The sequence below is a fragment of the Hetaerina americana genome, unplaced genomic scaffold (genome assembly GCF_022747635.1).
Source record: "Hetaerina americana unplaced genomic scaffold, ioHetAmer1.1.p SCAF_2, whole genome shotgun sequence".
Taxonomy (NCBI): Eukaryota; Metazoa; Arthropoda; class Insecta; order Odonata; family Calopterygidae; genus Hetaerina; species Hetaerina americana.
This window is the reverse complement of record NW_027286763.1, coordinates 48,525,614-48,551,252: the sequence shown is the minus strand read 5'-3', so window position 1 is coordinate 48,551,252 and position 25,639 is coordinate 48,525,614. Positions and strand designations below refer to the sequence as shown.

Genomic DNA, 25,639 nt, shown 5'->3' with positions numbered 1-25,639 from the left:
AATTTACGTTAGTCGAATTTCTATTCCTTTTTCCTCACAAGTTCTCTTTTGCAATAATACCATCAAAGCAAAGAAACTCCTTGTTTTCAATATTCTTATCAAATAATATTTCAAATTCCATTAACAGATCTTAAGTTCACCGGATGGCTGGTGAGAATTCATCCCCTGCCAAAAGTCCCGAAGAGGGTTTTAGAAGCTATAATTACTAATACCCTACCATGAACCTGGATGTGATCGAAGGGTTTGTGCGTTCCAATGACCTCTGGAGCTGTGCTGGTGGGAGGAATAATAATTGACCCTGGTAGTCGAAGATTAGAAACCAGGCGAAAAGTAGTTCGCGTCTATTCCACAGTAAGGCGGCAGCAAAGGCGTCTGGCCCCAGTGAGGACGCTTTTGAGTGATGGTGTCCCGTTAAATAAACTATTAAGGAAACCAGCTGGAAACCACCTCCATAATTTTTCCCAAGAATTTAAAGATGGAAAATATAGAAAAAAAGAGTCCTGGAAACTACGAAACTCAGCCCAATGGACCGTGTGTCGTGATGGGCAGTGAGAGAGGTTATGCTTCCACGATCGTCATCTCATGAAAACCTTGCAAAGCAAAAACAAAACCGACAGAGGCAGAACAGAAGATGTAGAAGAAGAAGACGAAACTAGTTAGAATAGGAACTTGAAATGCTAGGACAATGTTGAGTAAATAAGAATAAGTGACTATATAATGCAAGAGATGGAAGAGGAAATATACATATTTTAGGTTTTTGCGAGGTGAGATGGAAGGATAGCGGGTATGACTGGAGGGATAGTTATAGAGTAATATACTGCGGAGGAGACGAGAGCTAACGACAACTTGCCATAATATTGAATAACAAGGTAGGGATACGGGTAATCGACATACACCAAGTAACGGATGGAATATTACTAGCTTAGATAAAAGCAGAACCGACGAACCTGGTCATTGTTCAGGTGGAACAGTTCACGTACTTCGGAAATGCTTTGGACCGAAATGATCAAAGTAGAATGGACATGAAGAGAACATTTGCGTTAGGCAAAGAAGCTTTCACAAGGAGAAGAGAAATGATGACAGGGATGTTGAGTAAGGATGTTAAGGAAAGTCTCGTTAAAACTTTGATAAAGGGCGTAGCTATGCGAAAAAAATGGTCATTAAAGTAGGATTATAGGCGTAGATCGCAGAATTTTTAGATGTGGTGGTGGAGAAGGATGGGGAAGATTAAGTGGACAGAAAGGAAAAAAAAATAAGGAAGTGCTGGGTATAGTGGGGGAGGAGATGACTTAAATCGTAGAAATCATCAGACAATCAGGAGATGGGAAAAATGGATGCCAAGCATATTGATCGGCAGTGGGATTCTGAGGACTGTGATAGAGAGGAAAAAGATATACAAACGAGAGAGGCATAGGAATAGGGTAAAGATGTTGGACGGAATGATGGGAGAAAGAAAGTATACGGAAATGAAGAGGGGCTTGTCGTGGAGTGGAATGTTGGGTTGTGTTTTTTTAGGAAAGACAAGATATTTATTTATTTTTTAATTGCGTCCATTACCTATAATATTAATTACGTATAAATGCACATGATTAATAGGGTAACTAACTATTCTCTAACTGCTCCAAATGACAATTTATCCTACCTCACCTGGCTTAACTGCAAATATGCTGGGATAAATATAACGTAAAAAACTAATAACAAACTGCAGAGTAAAAGATTAATATGGTAATAGCAAACTGGGATTGAAGTTTTCATCTAAAATACCCACATTGTTGCGATTATATTACCAATTGCGATTTGCGATATTGCGATTTATTATGTTCGGACACAAGAGTATTAATTTTTCGTCCAAAGTTTTGGTTGTGGTTCCCACTGAAAATATATATGCTCGATAAAAACTGCAATTTTCTCGATCTTGGCAACATAACATCAATGATAATTGAAATTATAATTCGATACAAGTTCCCACCATGTTGATATTAAAGCATATCACTTGCTTAAAAGTCTATGTTATAACCATGTAACACTACATTATGTAGCATCTAAGATAGTCATGAGACAATCAGCTAGTTTATATGCGAGCTATCCGACCAACAATGGTACTCAGCCGAATCGTATTCCGCAGATGATGTTTGAGCGTTGTGGAGAGGGACGTATACGAGGACATGTACATGGGGACTTGAGGGATGATGACGCGATACATTGCGTGAGGACACTCAGCTGCCCTGAGCATCCTAGGTCTGGTAACCGTTCGCAGGATGCAATTACATTTTATATAGAAAAGAATAACAATATTAGGAGAATAGAATAGAAACAAGAGAATGATAAAAAGGATTGCTTATCCTAAATTTTATGCTTGTGTTCCTACTTAGGCAATGGCATTTGTCTTAACAACAAGTAAAATTGAATATTTGTCAAGAGTTTAAAAAACGCACCAAAACATAACAATCGACTTCGATTTTAATATGACCGGTAATAGGAAGGAAACGCATAAAAGCGAGAAATTGCGTATACACGTGGAAGATCGACAGAGGAATTTATGAAAAATAAAAATCACATTAGGATTTTAGATTTAATTTTTTTACCGATTATATTCAATGCTGCATACATCTCAATTCACATTGCCGTAACTCTTGACATCAGTCTTCCAAATTTAACATTATCAGTACTCTCGTCTTAGACACGGGTACCGCTGAGGTTATGGGAATGATATTAAGTTGAATTTCAATAAACATTCATCAAATTTCATCTAATGCTTTATAGCAAAAATCAAGTTGCTTTAAAATTTTCCAGGAACATTTTTTACAGACATATGTCGTACGAATTAAAGCAACCGACAGTCTCATACATCATGTATGTAAACTAGAAAATATCACATTCTCGGCGCAAAGGTTATCCACAGTCGTTCCAGCCATTCTGCCACCTGAGTGCACGTAGACGTAAAGGAAATAAAAGGCGAGAAATCCGTAGCCGGATGTCCGGCCGGCATGTTTTAAGAAAGAGGACGGATAAGGAGGGACCAAGAGAGGTGAAAAGATTGGTGAGGGATTTATTTATTTTTTCAAGCAAGAGAAGACTCGAGATAGAAAGGGAGATAGCGGTGTTTTTGGTTGGAGGGGAAGAATGAGGGGCTGGAAAAGTCCTTCGGGGAGAAATAGTGATAGTTGAAACGTGAGCTGAAAGTCAAGGAGGAAAACCCTGGGAGATTTTTTGGGGTGTGGGAAGAGTGAACGCGAGTTTGAGGTGCGTAGTGAGCAGATTCGGGAATGGAGATGATCGCGATATTGCAGCTGGGAGACTGATGCAAGGCAGAAATGAAATATTGGCGGAAGTTCAACACGAGTAGGGTGAGTGAGGCGAGCAAAGGAAGGAGTTTCAGGTTTTCTGACTCATTTTTCCGGATGCCGATGAAAAGGCAGGGATTTTTCGGTACCGTGGAGATTCAAAAAAATTTACAAGCCTCAGTGGCTTCAATTCGTGGTGCAGGTACATCCCCACAAGACCGAGACAGTCGGAAAAAGTTTGAACTGTTGACGTCCTAATCTGGCGTCTGAACTGAACGCAGGGGCGGATTCAGGAGGGGAGTAGGGGTAGGAAAGGTATTACTCCTCACATTGGAATATTTTTGGCTTTAATAAACTAATTGGGGAACGGGAGTAGACCAGAGGGAGCATGCCTTGTCTTGCATTCAAACACAGTGGAATGGAAAGATATGTGCTGAAGTGAACCAATCCTAGGATTGAAACACAAAAAAAAATTACAATAATTAAAGAGCACTCATTTAATTAAATAGCACTTATTCACGAAATTACTTCTACAGCTTAAAATTATCTATTGCCTGATGAATGGCGGATTGGATTAGTTTACAATTTAACATGACTTTTTAAGATTGAAAAACATTATATAATAACTTTTGATAAATTAGAGAAATGGTTCCGATATTAAATGTTTTAAAGACCAAACCCTAAACGAACCTATAGGGGTACAATTTTTGACTTGAAAGGTAAATAATATTTTAGAAAATTACTACGCCATATAATTCTATTTTATGTTTTATACTGATATGATAGCAAATTGTATCAGATAAAAGTATATAATTTAACGGAGTCCACTGTACTTTTCCCACCGAGGTTATGGAGAGCTATGTTGTGATATACTTATGTAGCAATGCCAAGGCAACATTCAACTCGATTTTTTTATCTACTGCAGAGGGCTTTCTTACACAGGTTTTTTTTCAGACTCATGGACAATAGGTATTTCATTTCAAAGGTTGGTTGACCGCGATTCTCTATTGTTCCATTTCCAATTTATCTCCCGTGTACGCCCAAGGAGCTCTTCCGTCTTGCAATACTTTTTATTTGGCCTACATATTTGCCCCTAAGACTACCTCTTGCGATCTTTCACATCTTCTCTTATCCTGTCTACTACGTACCACACAAATCCATTGTTTCTCAAGGTGTCCGTAATCAAATATGACTATTATTTTCCCTTCATTCTTCTCCTCATCAGCATACATTTTATTTAGTCCCCTTTAGATAATAATGGTGGTCAACAAAGTTATTGCGACTATAAACAATATCGATACAAGATATGTTCAAGCAGGAGAGAGTAGCAATATATAGGGATATGTTAGACCAAAATAAAAAAATTAGCCTGAAATTATCGATTTAACTGAATTTTAGCTTAAACTTTTGATGATTAATAAAGTAAACGTATTTTTTCTTAGCTAACCATCAAATACAGAAACTACGAATGTATTTTAAGATAAAACTCTATATTGAAATATTGAAACTAACTTTAAATTATTTAAACGGTATGGTCTAACTACTTATGATAGTAAAATATGTATGTTTACATACTCTCTTTACATCTCTTTACATACTTTCGTAGCTTATAGGGGGAAAAAACCACGGAAGTCTTAAAACGGGGTTGAAATAAATCATTACTCGGAATTGTACACCACTCAAATCAGCAACTTCCTAGTCGAACGTCTCAGGAGAACGTCTTTATCTTCATAGCTCTTCTTTCTAATTCCTGATATGTTGTACCACTCAAGATACTTTTCATGCCTCCCAGAAATATCTTTCCCTCTCTTCATCTTCGTTTTCGTCCACGGACTTTTCTACCATTTAACTTTCGAAAAGGTTGTGCACCAGGAAGTATACACAAAATTCAATTTCCCTTTTCTCCGATTCTTTTATCAAATTCTCCTCTCCTCTTGGAATTTCTATGTTGTTTTTGTTATCTGTCGAACTCGTTCTTGCTATCCTCATTTCCCAATACTCAAATATCAGCAGTCAATCAATCCCACAGATCTCTCTAAGTGTAACTTATCTCTAAATAATCACAGGACTCGGAATGGACAATCCGCTCGATATTTGTACCCGGGATATTAAAATGTACAGATTATAATGGAAACACAAAGGAACACCTAATGCCATTTCCTCGTTGATAATGCGGAATCTCTCTCCCATTTTCCTCGTGCGGGATAAGCGCTCCATTTCACACAGTGATTTGCGTACGCTATTATGTAGCGCAAACGCAGCCATTAAAACCATGGAAGTTTAACATAAAAGCCAATCGCAACATCAGAAGTAAACTTCGCCGAGCGGAAGGCATCCCTTATAGAAAATGCGCATTTTTGTATCTAATTAAGGATCCCGCCTCAGGGATACCGGCCACCCATCTCTAGTGAACATTCCTCTTCGTTCGTTTTGAAGCTTGGAGAACGCAACTACCTCCCCACCCCCTCTTGCCAAATGTAGCGGTGCGACTGCACCTATTCGCGGTGGAATGGACGGACGAGGAAACATAAACACGCGCGTAACAACAGAGACACGGCTTGCCGAAGAAAACAATAAAAACGCACAGAGGGAGAGAGAGAAAAAGGGGGGTGTAGGAAGGAAGAGGGGAGAGACGGAGAGGAGAAGAGGAGGAGGGGAAGAAGACGACGCGTGCGCGTGAATTGGTGGAGTAGGGAGAGGAGGAACAAGGAAAGAGGGAGGAGGAACGGGGAAGGGTGTTGAAGGGACGTGAGGGAGGAGGGGGACGGAGGAGAGTTGAGTACCCATCGGGGGAATCGGTTGGTGCGTGGCGTTGTGGGGGTCGGGAGGGGGAGAGGTGACGAGGGAGGGGATCGGCGGGAGGGCGGCAGAACACGGGGGATGGACCGACGGGTTGGCGGGAGGAGGGAAGGGCATCCCCCCCTCCAAAAACACCGCCGCTTCCCTTTTCTGAAAGCCGACGGCGACAGTCGCTCCCGCGCGCGGCCGAAGGCAAGGAGCAACCAGAGTCCCGCGAAGGAGACGGAGACCACACAGTCGGTGGTGTACAACAAAGCGCTTCGAAAGTCTAGGAATTCGGATGAGGGAAACTTCCGCGCAGAAGGCGCCACGAGTTCCCGCCGGATGCTCGCGTTAGGTCCACAGTCAGAGTTCTGAGAGAGGTGGGGAGGGGTGTCAATTTGAACGCGACCCCCGATTCCTTCAGTAAGGACCGAGGGTGGTGGGAGGAAGCGGGTGTGGGGAGGGAGTCCCGGGGTGGTGCTCTGTAGTGACCCGCTGCTGTCGGGACGGAAACGTTACCCCGGGAGGTGGAGAAGTCTAAGAAGGTGCATCGGCCGGAGAGTGAGCCGGCTGCGGGGGGGGGCGGCGGACCGGGGGAGGCGGCCGCCCCCGGTGGGTCGAGGGCGGCGGCCCCCCCTTCCTCCTCCTCCGCCGTCGCCTCCTCCTCTTCCTCCTCCCAACCAAACAGGACGTCCACCGCGGCGGCTAAATCCTCCCGGGGGCCCACCGCCTCGTGCTCCGGGGCCCCGGCCACGCCCCCCGCCTCACGGCACGCGCATCACCAGCAACAAGCTCAACAGCAGCAGGAGGATGCAGCTGCGGTGGCGGAGGGCGGGGGCACGACGACGAGGCACGCGTCCTCGTCGGGGTCCACATCGCTCGCCACGTGGGTAGTCAAGAGGGTGCAGAACATGAGGTTCTTCCAGCCGAAGAGGGGTGAGTACTCCCTTTGTGTGCGGTTTCCCTTTATGTTTTGTGGAGGTTTCTTCGGAATTGTTTCCGACCTCGTTTTAACCGCGGAATATACTGCAATACACTTTCTTCGATTTTGCACATTTGCAATTCTTACCGGAATGTTTTAATCCCTATACAAGTAGAAGTAATTTATGGCGTGAAATTTAATTTTGGAGTTTACTACCATAAATTCTATGCAGCGTTTCCGGAGAAAAGGTGATACAGACATATTTTCAATGCAATAACTCAAGCGAAAAACAATTCATTTCACTTGGAGATATAGGGTAGGAAACTCATATATATATATATATATATATATATATATATATATATATATATATATATATATATATATATATATATATATATATATTTGTATATGATAACTATATGTATATACTCATTCACATGGAAATAGATATAAGGAAGATGGTTATGATCACATATAAAGAACGAACACAGTTGATGTGTGGAAGGTGGAATCAGGCAAATCACAAGTGTAAAAATAGTTCCTTGACCGGGACTTGAACTCCGGATCTTTCCACTTGCCAGGCGGACGCTCTTGACCACTTCAGCTATCCAGGAAACGTAATTTACACTGATATCTGCGATGCTTTAAGCAACCGAGTGCCCCAATTCTTTGGCCAAGAGATGGCTTTAGTGAGCTGCTTCATCCACCGAAGAAGAAATAGACAAGGCACACAGAGGAAAGGATAGTAGTAAAAGAATCATACAACATCATAAAGGATAAGAACAGTGCGTTTCGTGGCACGTATATCCAGAAGAATAGACGAGCCACATTGGCCTAATACAGATTCAAACTCGAAATCTATGCGTATATATATATATATATATGTATATATATATATATATATATATATATATATATATATATATATATATATAAATTTATATATATATATATATGTGTGTATATATATAGATTAATATATATGTATAGATTTATATGTATATATAATAATATAATATATATTTAATTATATATATAATCTATATCTATATATATAATCTATATATATGTATATATATATATATATATATATATATACACATATGTCAAAGACCAAAGACAGAGCAATATACTGGCACTCGCGAAAATTTGATTTTCAAAAAAAGCATAATAACGTGGGGAGAAGGAAAAGTTCGATTCCTTAATTCCGAAATTGTAAAACTGCACATGAGAATCAGTATCAATGATAAAAAAGTAAGGTTCAAATGACTCAAGTGAGGCAGTTCTTCGTTATAAAAATACATAACTCCAAAATCTTGAAATATCTGCACTTAATCTAAATGAACATTTAATCGGATAAATAAAGGAAAAAAAGAACAAACACAACAAATAAAACCGCTTAAAAAACCCTTGAGAATCGAACGTAAGTTATTCAGTGGAACTCAAGCGACATAGCTGCTAGGCTAAATAAAAGAAAACAAAACTGATTCACCATCTTTGTGTGAATCAAAAAATTTGATTTTTTGAAAAAAGTAAGGTTCAAATGACTCAAGTGAGGCAGTTCTTCGTTATAAAAATACATAACTCCAAAATCTTGAAATATCTGCACTTAATCTAAATGAACATTTAATCGGATAAATAAAGGAAAAAAAGAACAAACACAACAAATAAAACCGCTTAAAAAACCCTTGAGAATCGAACGTAAGTTATTCAGTGGAACTCAAGCGACATAGCTGCTAGGCTAAATAAAAGAAAACAAAACTGATTCACCATCTTTGTGTGAATCAAAAAATTTGATTTTTCCGATCTATCGTAGAACTACAAATTACAGGTTAAGCTTGATTGATCGCTTGAATTTTGTATCACAACACCAAAAGACAACATGTCACGGGATTATAGTCTGTAGCTATTTAGAATAAGACAGACTTAGTTTATATTGTAACTGCGCATAACATGGAGGAAAAGTCTTCAACCAACGGTTACTAGGTATCTGGTGGAAATTAAGGATGTAGTGAGAATTAAGGTATTAGGAGTTACGTAAACGGTGCAAGAACCAGTTTCCTGAAAAATTGCATTCCTGACACAAAAAATTCCTTTTGGTAACAAAGTTAGTGTTAACATTGCTTTGAGACAAAATAATAAGTATATTCTATTTATAAAAAGTAACAAAATTTCAAGCGAATGAAATTAATTCATTAATAGCATGGAACTGTCAAAGTATGAAACTATTGATGACCTATCTTACACATGTCACAATTATATTATCCTATAGATATCGACAAGAAATATTTGAAATATTTTTTAATCTTTCTGCATACTAATAATATTTGGAAATGTTTAATACCTGACTCATATCTTTAATTTAACTGTTTTAAATGGATTAAATAAAAATAATGCAAAATACAGAATGAGAAAACACGAATCAATATTTTTTGATGGTCTAGTTTAATCATGTCTGCTTGAGAAAACGATTGTGATATTTATTTATATTCGTGAAGGAAAGTACTGCCAACATCAATTTCACAGAAAAGTAATATACCAAGAAATTTATCGGGTTCCTTTCAAATATTTATCAGAAAATCTTTTGCGTGTCGACGTCTGCGCAAACGAATTGTTTTATTTTTTGCGGTAGTACGCAAGGAGCAGACAAAAAAGTTCAGGCGAGTGCATTATACTCCCCACAATAAAACACTGCATTTGGCAAATAACTTCCATCTGCCCTCGATTAAACGCATCGATTTCCTGGTGAATTCCTCTCCAAAACGCTGCTCGTGGTGATATGACACAGGAACGGAAAATTGCGGATCAGATAGATTGCAAAACATTGGCTGGCGAAAAGGAGAGTGCGCTCCTACAAACTGGGTGAAGTCCATCGCTTTCCCCTGGGAAGAGAGCGGATTCTCCACTTCACCCCAAAATTTTAGCAGTTTGACAGTTCTTTAAAATTGATTCCGGTGATGGGATCCGTTCTATGGACAGCGAGCTTCGGCCGGACAAGAGTTGTTCTGAAGCAGGATGCAGATTACAATTTTGGAACTCAAGTTTCAAATTTCGATGAACCGATGTTGACATTCGAGATGCTAACAGCTGAGGTTCCTAATCAACATCTTCTACCTTGATATTTTAGAACAGATTCTATGCAATTAATAATATATATATATATATTTAGGTGTGAGTGTATGTATCAAGGTAAATATATATATATATATATATATATATATATATATATATATATATATATATATATATATGTATATTATATTTTAAATAACATTACAGGATGAAGTAATTCAAATTTTCTGAATTTCCCCGCATATTGGCGCAAGGTTTGAACAAGAGCTACATTTCACCTCGTTTTTTTCGAGAGAAAATCCAAAGTTTAATAAATAATTTGCGTACAGATATTTTCGTCAAATATAATTCATTTCATTATTTAATTGATCAAATATTATCAGCATATCTTTCAGATATGTTAGTTTTCCAATAATCAAAATATTACGGTATTTTTAGTATTAAAATATATACAATTAACATATTGTATATATGTTGTATATGTTAATCAATTAACATATTGTATATATATTGTATATATATATTATAATTATGCATGAATGCATCAACTTTGCAAGTTTTATTTGCGCAATGAAAACCAGTTATGATTAAAAAAATACGTGTATTGTACATAAATAAGCTATTTTCCATGAAAAATCGAATGTTCCAAAATCTAAACTCATATACCCGAAAATTCTGTACCCATTTAATGAGAATCGTCAATTAGTACATAATAAGAAATCAAATATATAGGTATATTACATATTTGATTACTATAGACCAAAAAAATGCGCCATTCCTCAAATTTCATTGGATTTTTATTGGGAGTACCGTTTTATTTTCTTAACGATACTAATGAAGTGAATATTTTCTATAGAATAGTTAGGTATGAGTGTTACTGAGTCTCATCTATAAATGAAAACCTAATTTTACAAAACCTATTTTTTAGTCACTCCTTACGCTCATTTAAAGAAGAAATAATTAGTTAAATGTTACTGAAAATACTGTGTTTTCGTGCTACCTGTTAATATGATATCTCTGCCCAAACTATCATCCCATATCTAGACCTGGGAAAACATAGAGACCCTTGTACAAGAAAATCATCTTCAGGCTAATTAAGGCTTTTCGAAAGTAATGCAAAAACACATAAATGAAATAAGTATGCATGTTTTCCAGCGTTTAGTGCATAAAAATATAATAACGTCTTTAAAAGGTAATTTTTCTTACAAATGGAAATTGATGACACGCATAATGCAGTTTTTGAATATTTCTTTCATAATGGCAGAGGGAAAGACTCCATTTTTTTCTTCTAAAGTTTAAAATCAGTTAATTTTGCTCTGTAAATCATCTCGAGCGATAAAACAGCTAACTAAGTACCGCTTCAAGCATACCTTTGAATATTTGGTTCGCCATACTGCATCCGCACTTCACATCGGTTAATGTTCAATTACAAATTTTACAAGCTAACGTTCGACACCCGGCGAGACATGCTATCGACCAGTCATTATAGCGATGTATTGATGGAAACGAGAAAAAAAGTTTCAACGACACGATTTTTAGAAGACCACACAGCAGGCAGCTGGTTGCTTCCCATACCGCGATAATGGACCGTTAAAAGCAGCAACTTCAAAATGAAGGTGATGAGTGAGACAACCGCCACAGTTCAGTTTAATCTGCGCAGATCTCGTCCCAACTTTGATGGGAGAGTTATTATCAAACGCATAAAAATATGAATTGATAATTCAAGATACAGAGACTAATTTTTTAGAAAGAGTTTTAACGATATCGAAGAGGTAATTTTAATATTGATAGTACCTATCTGTAGGAAATTTTGAATTTCTATACAAAAAACCTAATTCAAACTTCATCTAGTCATTTTCGCAGTTACGTTGGACTAATTGTAAAGCTCAATAGATTTTGAGAAGCTAAAATTTTACGATTTCAGAAACTCTAAAGCAATGGGAGATAAAAAGTATTTGTTTAAAATTTGGATTTTAAAGTTTAATGTTTTTAAAGAATGATATGAAATAGAACCCGAATATTTAGGCTGTTGTTTATTGCAATATTTATCAAAATTTACGATATGGATAAAGCAAAGGAGGGTATTTAATTCCGGACATATTTTTTTAATTTATCACATAATTTGGCCAATGTATTGAGTTTTCAATTAAAATTTCATGAGCTATTTTGATAGTTATCTTATTTATACATGCCCATCACGATAAGTATACCAAAATCTATAGGCTACCTTGTATTAAAAGTATTTCAGCTCATATATATAAATATGTCAATCTATTACAAAGAAAATATTTAAACCAGCATTTCAATAAATATTCGCTTTCATTTTCAAACTTTCGTGTTTACAAAGCATATATATATATATATATATATATATATATATATATATATATATATATATATATATATCGTTCCTTACACTAAATAATACCAACTGTTATTTGGCCTACAATATGTAACAGGAAAACCCTTTGGAGTGCATTATTTCGCTGGGGTTTGGCGGAGAATCTGACCCTTCGGACGTTCAATTTTTACAACGTCTTATCCACGATCCCCGGAATAGAAACAATCGGCTTAAACGGCCAAACGCTTTAATCCCAGACCTTATCATTGCTCATGAGCTACTATACCCCTTGGCCAATGGAGCATAAGGGCTTGAACGGAACCGTAGGTCATATGCCAGGGGCATAACGGCCAGAAAAAGTTCCATCCAAATAACCCTTGTCCCGCCTCCCTTCCAACCTTACCATCTCTTTAAAAATCCATTCCAACCACCCACACTGAAAGTGCCCCCTCCCCACCTCCGTGGACCGACCTCAAAGCAGCTACACGGGCCCCTTCAATCATTCAACCCTTGCTAAACGAGGTGGGTAGGCGTCTGGTTCCCTCCTTCTCCGTAGACGTCCTGGTTTCGAAGCTTCAACGCCCTCAACGTGTAGATAATCCACGTCCCATCCCAACTCTCAGAAGCCCCCTGCCGCACCTCCCCGCCACGTTAACCGCGGCGGTGCGAGAAAAGGATAGAGAGAGGTGGGGAGGGGGAGAGAGAGAAAGGCTTTTGGATCAGGTGGAGGAGGCGAGAAGGGCGGTTTTACACACACACAGCTACACATCCGTGTGCCACGTGTTTGGTGGTGGCGGTGTCAGGGCATGGGAGGGGGTGGGAATGGCGAAAAACAAATAAATAAAATCAGCCTACGTGGATGGAAGGGGAGAAAGGAGACAGACACGGGATGGATGTATGGATGGAGTGAGAGAGAGATTGAGTGAATAGGAAGAGAGAGAGAGAGAGAGAGGATAGAACGCAATGGCGAAAAGTGAAAGTCCCTGAAAATTTGAGTAATTCGTCTCCCGCCTTCGTTTTTCGGGGCGGGCTGAAGTGACTCGCGTCCGTCTGAATAATTGATCATGCCGGCAAAAGGGTAAAAGTCGTCGAGGGCGTCTCATCCACGTGCGTTTGAGAAAACGGGGGACCGAGAGTTCTTCGTGCGGCAAAACAGACGGGGATGAGGTTTCATTACCGGTGGAGGAGGATGCCGTTTTATTTTTTTCTTATTCTACTTTACGAGATAGGGGAGGGGAAGAGGAGAGGAAGAGCAGGGAAGCAGGTAGTGAAAAGGTTTCTTGTCTCGCTTGATTTTTTTTTACCACCATCCGCCTTTCCTTGGATCGCCCGGCAGATTAAGCGATGGGGGTGTGGGTGAGGAGATAGGGAGGAGAGGAGGATGGCGCGAGGTAGTGTGGGCGCGAAGAGACGTCTGGAAACCGATGCCAAGGGCAAGGGGGTGGGGAGGTAGAATTAAGGAGTGGATGAAAGGGGTGGTGAACAGGTGTACTTCGCACTGGGTGGATGGTCGTGCGATTCTTCGAAGAAGAGAAGGATTTAAAGATTGCGGAAGAGAAGTGGAGGAGGAGGAGGGTGCTAGCCGTTCGGATGTGGGTGGGGGGGAGAGGAGGGAGGGAGGCTGGATCACGTCCAAAGAGAAAGTGTCGTTCGTGGTGCGATAACGTAGGAACCCGGAATCGGGGTAGGGGAAGGAAGTGAGAGGAGAGTCCAAGAGAGGGAACATAAGGCCTTGCGGGAGCATAAGGGTGTTTTCTCCATTACGGGAGAGCAATAGAGCATGTGGCAGGACCGCAATTAATTATTTCTCACCCCTTTGCCTATCTCGGTAAGAACGCGGCAACTTCCGGCGGCATACCTGCAAGTAGTAAGTGGAGGAGAAGAAGAAGTGATATTCATTTTGGGAGGATTGGGAAAGATAAATATAGACGTTGAAAGGAGTCACATAAAAATAGGTGTTCGTATTCTCTTAAAGCAATAATTCCACTCTCTCGAAACAAAGTCATTTTTAATGAATATACGTACTGTTTTATTAAGTCGCAGCTTTACACTTTAAAGTTCCATATCGCAAGTGGAAACCACAAATCGAAATCTTAAATGAATTAAGAGCCAACTTGACATCGCGAAAGATTTGAATACCCACATTACTATATTTTTCTCATTTTCCCACATTACTACAAACGAATGCTACAGAACGTTTCTATTGAGTCCAATAATTTGAGTAATACGGTGAAACACATTATTCCATTCATTTGTAATTCTAAGGAAAATTTTAAATCATAATAATCTGAATGATAAATGAAAAAATTTCATAACTCATCTCTTTTCCCATAATAGTATTACGGTATTTCACATCAACTAATTTTAAAAAGCGTTCAATGCATACCAAGTCTCCCCCTCCCAGTTAAATGTGGCGAAAAGTACAAGTTCATAATTAAAATATGGCGTAAAGAGAATTAAATCCACGGTAAATCAAAGTACTGTACGAAAAGAACGAAACCATTTCTTGTTTATCAGCGGAAACGCGTAGGTGTAGTAATCGAGCGAATAGAGCTCTTAGATGCTAGATGCTACCCAGAGGGTCCCAGTTTTCAATTCCAAGGCTGATGCCTTTGGATAACTCCATCTAAAATCCAAGGAGTGCATCACTAGAACATCATGGGAAACCGAGTGATGGAGCAGGAAAAATAACTGCACGCTTCACCATTATGTTTAATAGGTGATTTTAACATGCCTTGAGGTAAGACCTATTATCTAACCTATTTAAAACCAACATTGGGTTTGATTAAAGAGAAAGTACCGCCGAGCCATCAACTTTTAATTAATGAAATTATCATCTAAATCCGTATCTGTTTGGAAATAACTCCTATCTCTGAGAAAGACATTCTACGAGGGTCATCCGGAAAGTAGTACCCGTTCGTGCCGCATGAAGTGCTGACGACGCGAGTAGCCGCTGGACGAGGTCAGATAGCTTCAGTGGCTTGTCTGCCTTCTCTGAGCCAAGTTGCGTGACGCTAGCATTGCCTGTGTTGTTTCTGTGATTGTTTACAATGTTTAAAAAAATTGAGAACGCCGCCAGTTGTGAAGTGAGGGCAGTGATTAAATTCCTCAATGCAAGAAACGTTCGCCCATGTGATATTCATCGCCAATTAAAGGAGGTGTATGGAGACAATGTAATGGACGAGTCGTCTGTTCGGCGGTGGTGTCGCAACTTCAACATGGGGAGGGGGAACACACACGACGATGAGCGTTCGGAGAGACCGTCTGTCATTACAGACCAACTGGTGAGCTCAGTTGACGAATTCGTGAGGAACGATCGGCGCGTCACAATTGATGACATCTGTGAGCATTTTCCCAATGTTTCTCGAACAATTGTTCATGAAATTGTTAAACACCATCTGCATTATGCAAAAATTTGTGCAAGATGGGTCCCTCGCGTATCTCAATGAGCTGGCGGCGAAGGACTATGCAGCAGGAATACAGAAACTTGTCACACGTTATGACAAATGCCTTAATTTGCTTGGAGATTAAGTTGAGAAGTAGTTTAAAGTATCCTCTTTCAAATAAAATTTTTTATGTTTGTTAATATTTACTTTTGTGTCTTTATTTCACGAACGGGTACTACTTTCCGGATGACCCTCGTACATCACTCATACCTCTTAATAGTAACCAGTACAATAAACATACTTAGGTATAATCAGATAGCAATTAATCTGTTTTTTTAGCTCATTTTTCTAGTGCATTATTTACGTTAAAACTGTCTTAAAAAATTGTTATTTTCCCCATATTATCCTTAATAGTTTGAGAGTACTGAAGATAATCAGTAATGGCCATACACAGTAACGTAAATTTCATTCCCAGTCCACCTTTGCGCAGTAAATCTTGAATAATATGCATCATTTGCAGGAATTTCTATTATGTTTTACAAGCGATTCCTACAAATTTATTTCTTCTCTTAGAAGTCAGGAAAAAGTTTTGTCCAATACCATTTGTAGTATATTCATACTTATTAATGATATCCTGAATTAAAAATACCTTCATATAGTCAATAGCATACGAGGTGGAAAATATGGGTAAATATATAGAAATATCATGAATTGCTTTGCTATTATTGCATTTGTAGCTAACAAAAATTATGTATTTGAGTATTAAAATACGTGTAAATATTATTGAATTTCCCAACAAAACATTGATAGGCTATTTGAGTCAAAAATGAACAGGAGTTCATTTCTTTTTGAACTAGGAAACGTTTAGAAAATGAGCAGTGGAAATTTATTTTTGGTCGCTTAAAAATAATAGTGTGACTGACAAATGAAATGGAAGAGTAAGGAGTAGAAGTAGGACTCGATAAGACGAGTATGACGCTCTGGGAACGCCCATGGAAAGGTGAAGGAGACGGCTTTCATCTCCGAGGGCGCCTTTGCCCCGGGTTTGCGTGCATGCCGCAGACATGAATTATTTGCGTCGGTCGACGAGTCTAAAGATCCATTTCCAGCACGACGAAATTCGCCCTGCATTCATGCAGCTTATTCTTTCCGGGCATTTGGAGACCTAGTGTTTCCTCTTGAGTATTGGATGCATTATACCACGTGATACGACCAAAGGACGAACGAATGCCTGAAGCACCTTGGGAATGAATAAATAATAAAAGGGTGCGGTTGCGTGGCTCCTTAAACGGCATCTGGAATAGGTATATGCATTGTAAAGCCTCGATAATGAATGGGACTGCATCTAAACATCAAGTGAATTTACAACAAAAGCCTATAATCCTCTCTGAAAATAATACTTAAACGATTATCATAAAAAATTTTCATTTGACCCATATTTTTGTGGAATGAATAATAAAAGATAGAAATGCCTAAGTAGCCTATCTGCCAATTATATCTAGAATTTTTAATCGCTCGGAAAACGTACTCATATTCTTGTGGATAGATAAACATGTCTATGGTGAAACTCGATGTAATTTAACATAATCCTTATTCGTTCTGTGCCAAAAGTCACCGAGGTACTCTTTAAAAATTCCCTTCGAAGGACTTCATCATATATTCATCCTTATGCATTTCACTGTCCAAGCCACTTCCCTAGATTCCCCAAGCCGCTTTTTCTGCCATCGAGTTTCACCGACTAATCTAATTCATGTGTCTACCTTTCTATCCAACCTTTTCCACCACTCCAACTCAAATTCCAATTCACGACTGCATTGCCTAGACAAGCTAATTCACCAATTTTCAACCTTATAAACTCATGAAACCCCACAGACCGCATAAATTCATAAATTTTTTAAACGGTCTCATTCCTTCTCTTCTGTGTGCACATGGAACCATATTCCAATTTTCCGATTAAGTAGTCTAACTACATTACCGCAATTGTCAATTTTAGCAGCTCATCTTCAGGGTCCGTCCAAAATTTATAAAAAATTATGCGCAATATTTTTAATTTTAGTAGTGAAATTGCACTTTTCTTTTTCATTCCTTTAAGTCAATGTTCTTAATTACTAAGTTTTCTTATTGCAACCTCAGGACCCAAATTTTTATGCCTGACTATTTTTATCCTTAAGGGTTCCCACGAATTGATGAATTATTGAAGTATTACTCAGTACACATGATCCAAACCCTTATAAATGTTTTTCTTTAAACAATGAATAGGTTGTGGAACGTAACGAAACTTCTTCGCACACTGCCAATCATTGTCCGTCTCTTTCAATTCAATTTAGAGTTGCAAAGCCTTATCCCTATTCATATACATGTGTGACCACTATTGATCCTTTCATTTTGCATCAATTTAATGCGTTCAACAATTTCACCCTTTATTGCGTATTTTTAGGATCTCGGTTTAACAAATGTATAACGTCATTCAATTGTTCCCGGCTCAACTTTGTGGAAATTCATGTTTATATAATAAAGGACAGTGGAAAGATACATTGTATTCTTCATTTATAATTATAATGCCATCTCAATTCCTTGAACATTCTCTCAATACCTTTACGCCCACGTACCCTAAATGCTTCTCCCATGCAAGAGAGTCGTTTTTCAAAATACTGTCAAATAGCAAAGTAATTCAGAATACTTTTGATTCAAATACTTTATTTTATTAGACTTTAATACCACCAACTTATCCAAATTTTGCCATAAATTACCCCAAATACCACCAAACCACCAAATTATCCCAATATTCAAATGTATTTGTAGTATACTCGTATTTTCCACTTTAACTATAGGAATATAAACATGTATTTAAAAGAAAATATTTTTGAGCTCTTTGATTTTAAATGCTCTCATAATTCAATTAACTGCATTTGTATCATTCAACTATCACTGATATATAATTGAAGAACAATATCTATAAATGATAAAATGTTAAAAGAAAGCTCGTGTAAAGTCTTCCCACAGTACTTTGTACAGTCATTGTATAGTAGTGTATGCTCGAAACTTGCTTCTGCCAAATGAAAGCAGGATTGACTATTAGAGGCCTCGCATGCACACAGAAACATTCGGAGCGAACTTTGATTCGACGCATTCAGAGACCGGAGTTATTAGCCGAACTTTCAGAGAATTGCGTTCCATTAGGAATTTGTCGTCTCACAAAGTTAGGTAACTGTAAACTTTAAAAGCGTTAGCCATTAGACACACCCTCGACCTTGAATTATTCCTAGAAAAAATATATTACACATGAATAAGTCCAGTGAATTATAGAAAGATTACATTAATATTTGGATAAAAAATCAGTTCAAAATCGACTAAAATGCAACTTTTTTTCCAAAACAAACAATAGTTATTACTTCTTCTCGAAATTTTGTTTCTTTATTGGAGCTTCCAAAATTTCTATATTTTACTACATTTATATTTTTGATATGGGTCACGTGTTTCTTTAACTGAAAATAAAATTTAAGACTTTCAATCGGAAAAATTCACCTTCAACAAACCATTGTCCGGACAAACCGAAAAAGGAATTGATAAATTTCATGATAGATGGGTTGTGTCGATCAAATAACATTCCATCGCCTTTTAATCGGATTCAACCCACCGTTTAACGTACATTCACTCCATCTCAACAATATGATTTTAAGGATCGCATCCCGTGCCTTTAATTAAACCCGTGCACCGCGGCAACCGCGCACACAGATGACAACCAACCCACAAACGGGCCGAGTCCTCATTTCCGGACGAACTCTCTCTCCCGTGATTTCGTCGAAGGGAAGGGTGGGAGGGGGTGAAGGAGGGAGGAATCCCACTCGGGTAACAAGAAACGACCAAAACGTATTACCAATATTCAATGGAAAAGAGAGGAGAATTCCTGGGGTTTCGAGGGGGTATTGCAGTAACTTTATTGATCGCCGCGATGCAAGTCCTAACTAGAGACGAGGGGCTCAAGTACAGACGAGGTCCTGTGCACAATATAATGGCCGAAATCCAAGGATTTTTCTGCCAGGGCTCGGAGGACCGCGGATGCTCGCTCCTTATTTCTCCCACAGAACTTGACGCGAGGATGAATATCCCGCTTTCGAGGGAGAGTCTCGCAAAGCTGTTCTGAATGATATGCAGAGCAATTTGCATTTGAGGACACAAAAAGCAGCGCACCATCTGTGACTAACGGCTTAAATGTCGAGACTCTATTGTACCGTTGGGACCAAAGGGCATCATTCTCAGGCCCACGCTTTGCTTAACCTGTGCGTGATAAATTTCATTACTTTCAGCATTGGTTTTTTTCATCATATTGTCAGTTCGATTTTGTTTCGATGATTTCATTTTCGTTTCGCTTCACTTCCAAAAACGTGTTTAAACTAGGAAATATCACTAGGTATTTCATACACATCAACTAAATTTACCAAAAACATATAAACGGGATTCAAGAAACCACTGTATACATTGACTAGAATCGGTCATTTCGCGATCTCGTCTTCCAGTCCAGGGAAAGTTGTTGAAACATATTCCAGATTACGGAAAGGAAAGTTCTTGAAAAATAATTCCGAGGGATATGACGACGATCAATCATCAAAACGAGACGTTCTGAGAAGAGATGGAACGTTGCTCCAGAGTCATTCCTTTTTTGGTGGACTATACATGAATACAGATTAGAGAACTAGTGTCAGTTTAGAAGAGGGCCATTAGTCATTTAAGATCCCCGAATTTCTCCTTACTTGAAAGTGAAACATCCGTGTTTAATTATGATAGTCAAATAACAAACCATACAGAGATAAATGCGACAGCGTTAGGATTCCTATGGCTCAGCAGTCATGTCCGTATCTAGGAACATCTCTCCAATTCCCACCTCTATCTCTCTCACACACATACTGTTCTGGAATCGCTCCACGCCACCGGCCATCTTTTCAACTCGCGCAACTGCGGCACCAATATTTCGATAGGGCAATTGAGTTATTAAGTTTAAATTGCAAATGAAAAATGTTGAGTCCCACCGATCATATTAATTAAACTTCGTCGGCGAGGATTATTGAGTGGAATATGGAAAGGCAGTCTCGATCGTACAATACTACTACTGGTCATAAATATTAATCAAAATGAAATAGATTGAATGGCCATCAATTCATATAGAAATAGTTACGTTTCAGTTTTGAGGCGGACTGTTTTATTTTTCAACAAGTTATTATCAATCATATATGCTTCTATGATTAGAAATCATATTTTACAGTTCAAGTGTAAATTATCAAATGTTGCACGAAAGTACGAAATACGAATTATGAGCGAATTCGAATATTTTTTCTTTGCCTAATTATGTGCCTTAGTACGCTACAATAATCTATACAATGGTGTCATTACGTATTCAAACATATGTCAAGAGAACAAAATACTATCAATCCTCGGTGTACCGAAATCAGCGCTTGAATGCCATTATTTCAACAGAAATAGACGCAAAAAAATGCTGTCTGTTTTTTATTTATAACAATCCGGTCGAAGATATGATTGAAATTTGAGATGGAGTTAAATCTTTGATGAGAATTCAAAGGATAAAGAAAAATTAAGTTCGGAAAAATATTAAAACCCGGTTGAGGGCCATCGAAAATTTTCTAAATGGTTCGTCGAAATATATACACGAAGTCCGCCAACAAAATGTAACTCCATTCCCTTTATAATCTATAAAGATAATAGCCAAATAAGTATAAAAAATAAAGGCATTCAAAGAATTATATAGATATTTCAAGGTATTAACAGCCGTGATGGGAAGTAGGCAACACATGGGTAAACAATCACTGGAGGATTATATAGTTCTGATTATTACACACTGAGCTAACATTACTTTGTTTAATTTAATGATAGTAAAAGCTTCCCATGAATTTCAGGTTTGTGAAGATACCATTGGAAAAAATATTTTAAAAAGGACCGGAAATCTCAAAATTTTAAACACGCAGACTGTAGGGATCCCATCAGCACATTAAATATTTTCGAAAGTAAACACAAAACTGTCTGCTTGAGACATTTAGAACAATTGAAACTTAAAATTTTTGCGAAATCAATAATTCTTTCTCGTTTCCTTCCCCTTCAACATAACCCGTGCCTGTCCATTAATAAGACATGCCACACAGATATTGACAAGAAACTGATTCATTTTCGGACTAGGCACTGCTAAGAAAAGCCTGGCATTAGGTTACGAAGGGATAGCTATTTTTTTATTTATTCCATACTGTCCTATCAGTTAGTACTAATTTCGTCTCTTCAACATTCATACAATATTTTATATACGGTCCTCTATCCTTGGCACTTCTATTACTTGGTGTAAGGAGAGTCTCCTTAACCGCATTCATCCATGACTTGCTTGGCCTGCGCCTTCCCCTCAAACCATCTATCCCTTCCTTTATCTGTTTTACTTTCAAATATCTGTTTTGTGACAATAATGTGTTGCCTATTAGTACTAATTTTACCTTTGCAAGCAACTTACCACAGATAAATCGAGTTTAGGGGATATCCACTCTTATTCGGACATACCTAAGTCTCTTTCTAATGCAATATTGTGGGTGAAAGTACACTTTTCTGGACTGTCTTCGACACCCATTAGTATTTTGATGCTCACTCTTAAAGTGGGGCACGAGAAAGTGTATGCTGACTATTACGTAAATCCCTTATGAAGGATTGCTAAGCCAGGCATATCAAGCTTTGGTTTTGCTATTGGAACGTTGTAAAAATTTTTTGAAACTGATGATTGCGGAAACCATTATCAGAGAAGAAAGTAGCAAGGAGAATTCAAAGGTTGGGAATCCTGAATGCCATTCCTTTTATTACATTAAAAAATTCAACGAAAGGCGTTAAATTAGTGCTATTAAAATACAAGGTAAAGGAACAAGCAAAAGTTTAAAAATGTACAAATACTGAAAAACATAAATTGTTTGTAAGAGAATTGCTATATTGCTACCTCAACCATTTTTCGTTACATAAAGCAATCCATATACGGGAATTGAACAAAATAAACAATATGTTATCCCAGAATATAGATTGTAATAACGTGTTACAGGTTTGGATAAGCGGGACACGATATGGTAAGAGTGATGGTTTGAAATCACTATTATGTGCGTATGACTTTTATAGTTACTCATATTCATCATTTGAATTGATTGTTTTATCTTTTCATGCATCTAATAAATTTTCAAACTATCAATTATTCCTCTTATTCCTGCATTGAAGCGTAAATGGGGCCACAGACATTCATCTGTGATAATCTCACAATGCGAAGGTAAAACTTTCTATGGAGACGGAACTCATTGAGGAGTTAATTTTTTTTTTATTTCCAGTTCATTTCAATTCTTGACCAGTGGCTTCATTAATAACCTTGATAAAGACTAATTGTGAGATATATGTTTTTTAAGTAATCTCAGGTATTCTCAAAATAAATGGCGTAACAGTTGATGGATAACAGAAAGTAGAAAAAATGTACAGCAGCATCTCTTAGTATTCATAGCTTCGTTACCTTCTAGTTGTCGAATAACTTTAAAAAAAGGAATTGGAAAAGTTTGCATTCCTACTGTAAATCTTCACAAGACTTCCACATAATTCCATAGTAAATGCCGTCTTTTCCATTGAAATACATAGAAAATATTACATTTGTGTTTAATTTCCCTGGAAAATCTTTAATGATTACCAATTGGAACCCGAGCGATAAATTTTTAGCTCCTTAATCCTTTGCATTTTTTTATACAATCCACTTCCTCCAGCCAATTTTTCATCCAATTTAGTCCACATATATCAAATACCTCTTTATCAAGTGATCGCGAAAATTTGAAAACTTTTATCATGCAATTTCAGCCAGTTTTACGAAGAATTTAGTTAGTTCATCTAATGAAAACTGAATTCCCATTTTTAATGAGTATCTCCAATCTTGTCTGAGAGCTTCCACATTACCGCCATGGTGAGGAGATTCCCGTTAATTTTTCTCAGCCCTAGAAAACAACTTTTTCCGTGAATTTACCATTTGCTTAATGAAGACACATGAAGACACAATTCCAATCACTGCTTCATTAAATGTTTCCTATTTTTAAACAGAGAGAATTCTGTAACTAGATTTTCCACTTATCCATCTTCTATAAAATCCGCCTGCAATGACTCTTTTTGCTTCGGTTTGGTAACTTTGCAATTTCTGCAATGGTAAGAAATTATCACTCCCATAGGATTTCATTCTTTTTCAAATTTTTAATGGTCTTTTATGTTGGAATTACATTACCCATCAAATCCAACGGGATATCACGTGTTTAATTACTTTTCCAAGGGAAATGAGAGAGAACCCTCAGGAAAGACTAAATTTGTACATGAAATTTGTAACATGTATCTATCATAAAATATATTTTTTGTGATACATTATGGTCTAAAAAGGTTAGATGCTGCGAGATAAAACTTGCTCTTTTTGTTCATATTTTGGGTTCAGGAGGAAATAGAGTTCCACGGGACACTATTTATAAACTGTATAACGGTTTTTCAGAAAATGTGTCATAGTAAGATACTCACAAAGCAAGATGAAAGACGTTTTGAATGGTCGCGTACAAATGGTAGTCGTAGGTGGTGTCAGCTCTAATACACTAGTAGTCATTTTAAGAGTGACCCATGGAAATATTATCGGATCTCTTTATTCCTTCTGTAGGTTAACGACATTTACTCCGTGGTTAATGGTCAGATACGCTTATTTACCCATGGCGCAGTGGTTTACTTAGGTATCCGTGATCCTAAAGGTAAAGTTGTATTAGCACATAACTTATATGAAATTCAGCGCAGGCAAGTTTATTGGGAATCAGAATTATATTATAAGTGTGCCTGGATGAATTCTTGAAACAGGACTATTTCTCTCTCAATTACCAACTACATCATCAATACAGAAATATCAGATGCAGTATCGATAGAATGCTTAAATTTTACCCTTACTCACAACTTCTCTCGCGTGAAACATGCACGGGAAATATGTGGACAAGCTAGCAAGAAATCAGATATTATTGAATGAGCATTGGGGCAATATGAAGAAAGATTTAAAGAGCGATGCTATCATTGACTACTTCTTTATTTAGAATATGCTGTTAGTAAATGCGATCCTGATGATGCCGGTTTGATTAGCGAATTAGATGCAAAAAATAGAGGGTATATTTAAGAGTATTAAACATTGAAATGACATACCTAGAAGGGTACGTGGGTTATACGAGAAACTAGGTTGGGCATCACATTACAGTTTGTAAATATATTATACGCTCCATCGTTCAAAAGGATGATGAAAAAGAAAAAAAAAACTTAAGAGAGATCAAGCGGGAAACCGGCAAATATAAGATAACATTTTTCCCGCGAATATTAAAGGATCATCTTAACTGCTAAATAAGAGCTAGGAGGAGGAATATTTTTTATTTCAATTAAAAGATATTAAAATATACTATTATTATTATTATTATTATTAGTTAACAATTACGTTGCAATCAGGCAGTTGTCCTGGTGGCAACGGTCAAGTTTGATCAATGATTACTCTTACAACGAACACACATACATACGAGGGTCATCCGGAAAGTAGTACCCGTTCGTGCCGCATGAAGTGCTGACGACGCGAGTAGCCGCTGGACGAGGTCAGATAGCTTCAGTGGCTTGTCTGCCTTCTCTGAGCCAAGTTGCGTGACGCTAGCATTGCCTGTGTTGTTTCTGTGATTGTTTACAATGTTTAAAAAAATTGAGAACGCCGCCAGTTGTGAAGTCTTGCTACCTTTCTCTGAACTTGTTCCATTTTTTAATATGTCCCACCTCATATGGATCCAATACTATGGACGAG

At 37.9% G+C, this 25,639-nt stretch overlaps 1 protein-coding gene across 1 annotated transcript in view; it reads left to right on the top strand.

The window, feature by feature from the left end:
* Positions 1 to 218: 218 nt before the first annotated feature.
* LOC139688088 (A-type potassium channel modulatory protein KCNIP1-like) overlaps positions 219 to 25,639 on the top strand; it is a 189,083-nt gene continuing 163,662 nt past the window's right edge. The window contains exons 1-2 of the mRNA XM_071585512.1: positions 219 to 241; positions 6,754 to 7,001. Coding sequence (XP_071441613.1) covers positions 219 to 241; positions 6,754 to 7,001 — 271 coding nt within the window. The remainder of the gene's footprint in view (positions 242 to 6,753; positions 7,002 to 25,639) is intronic.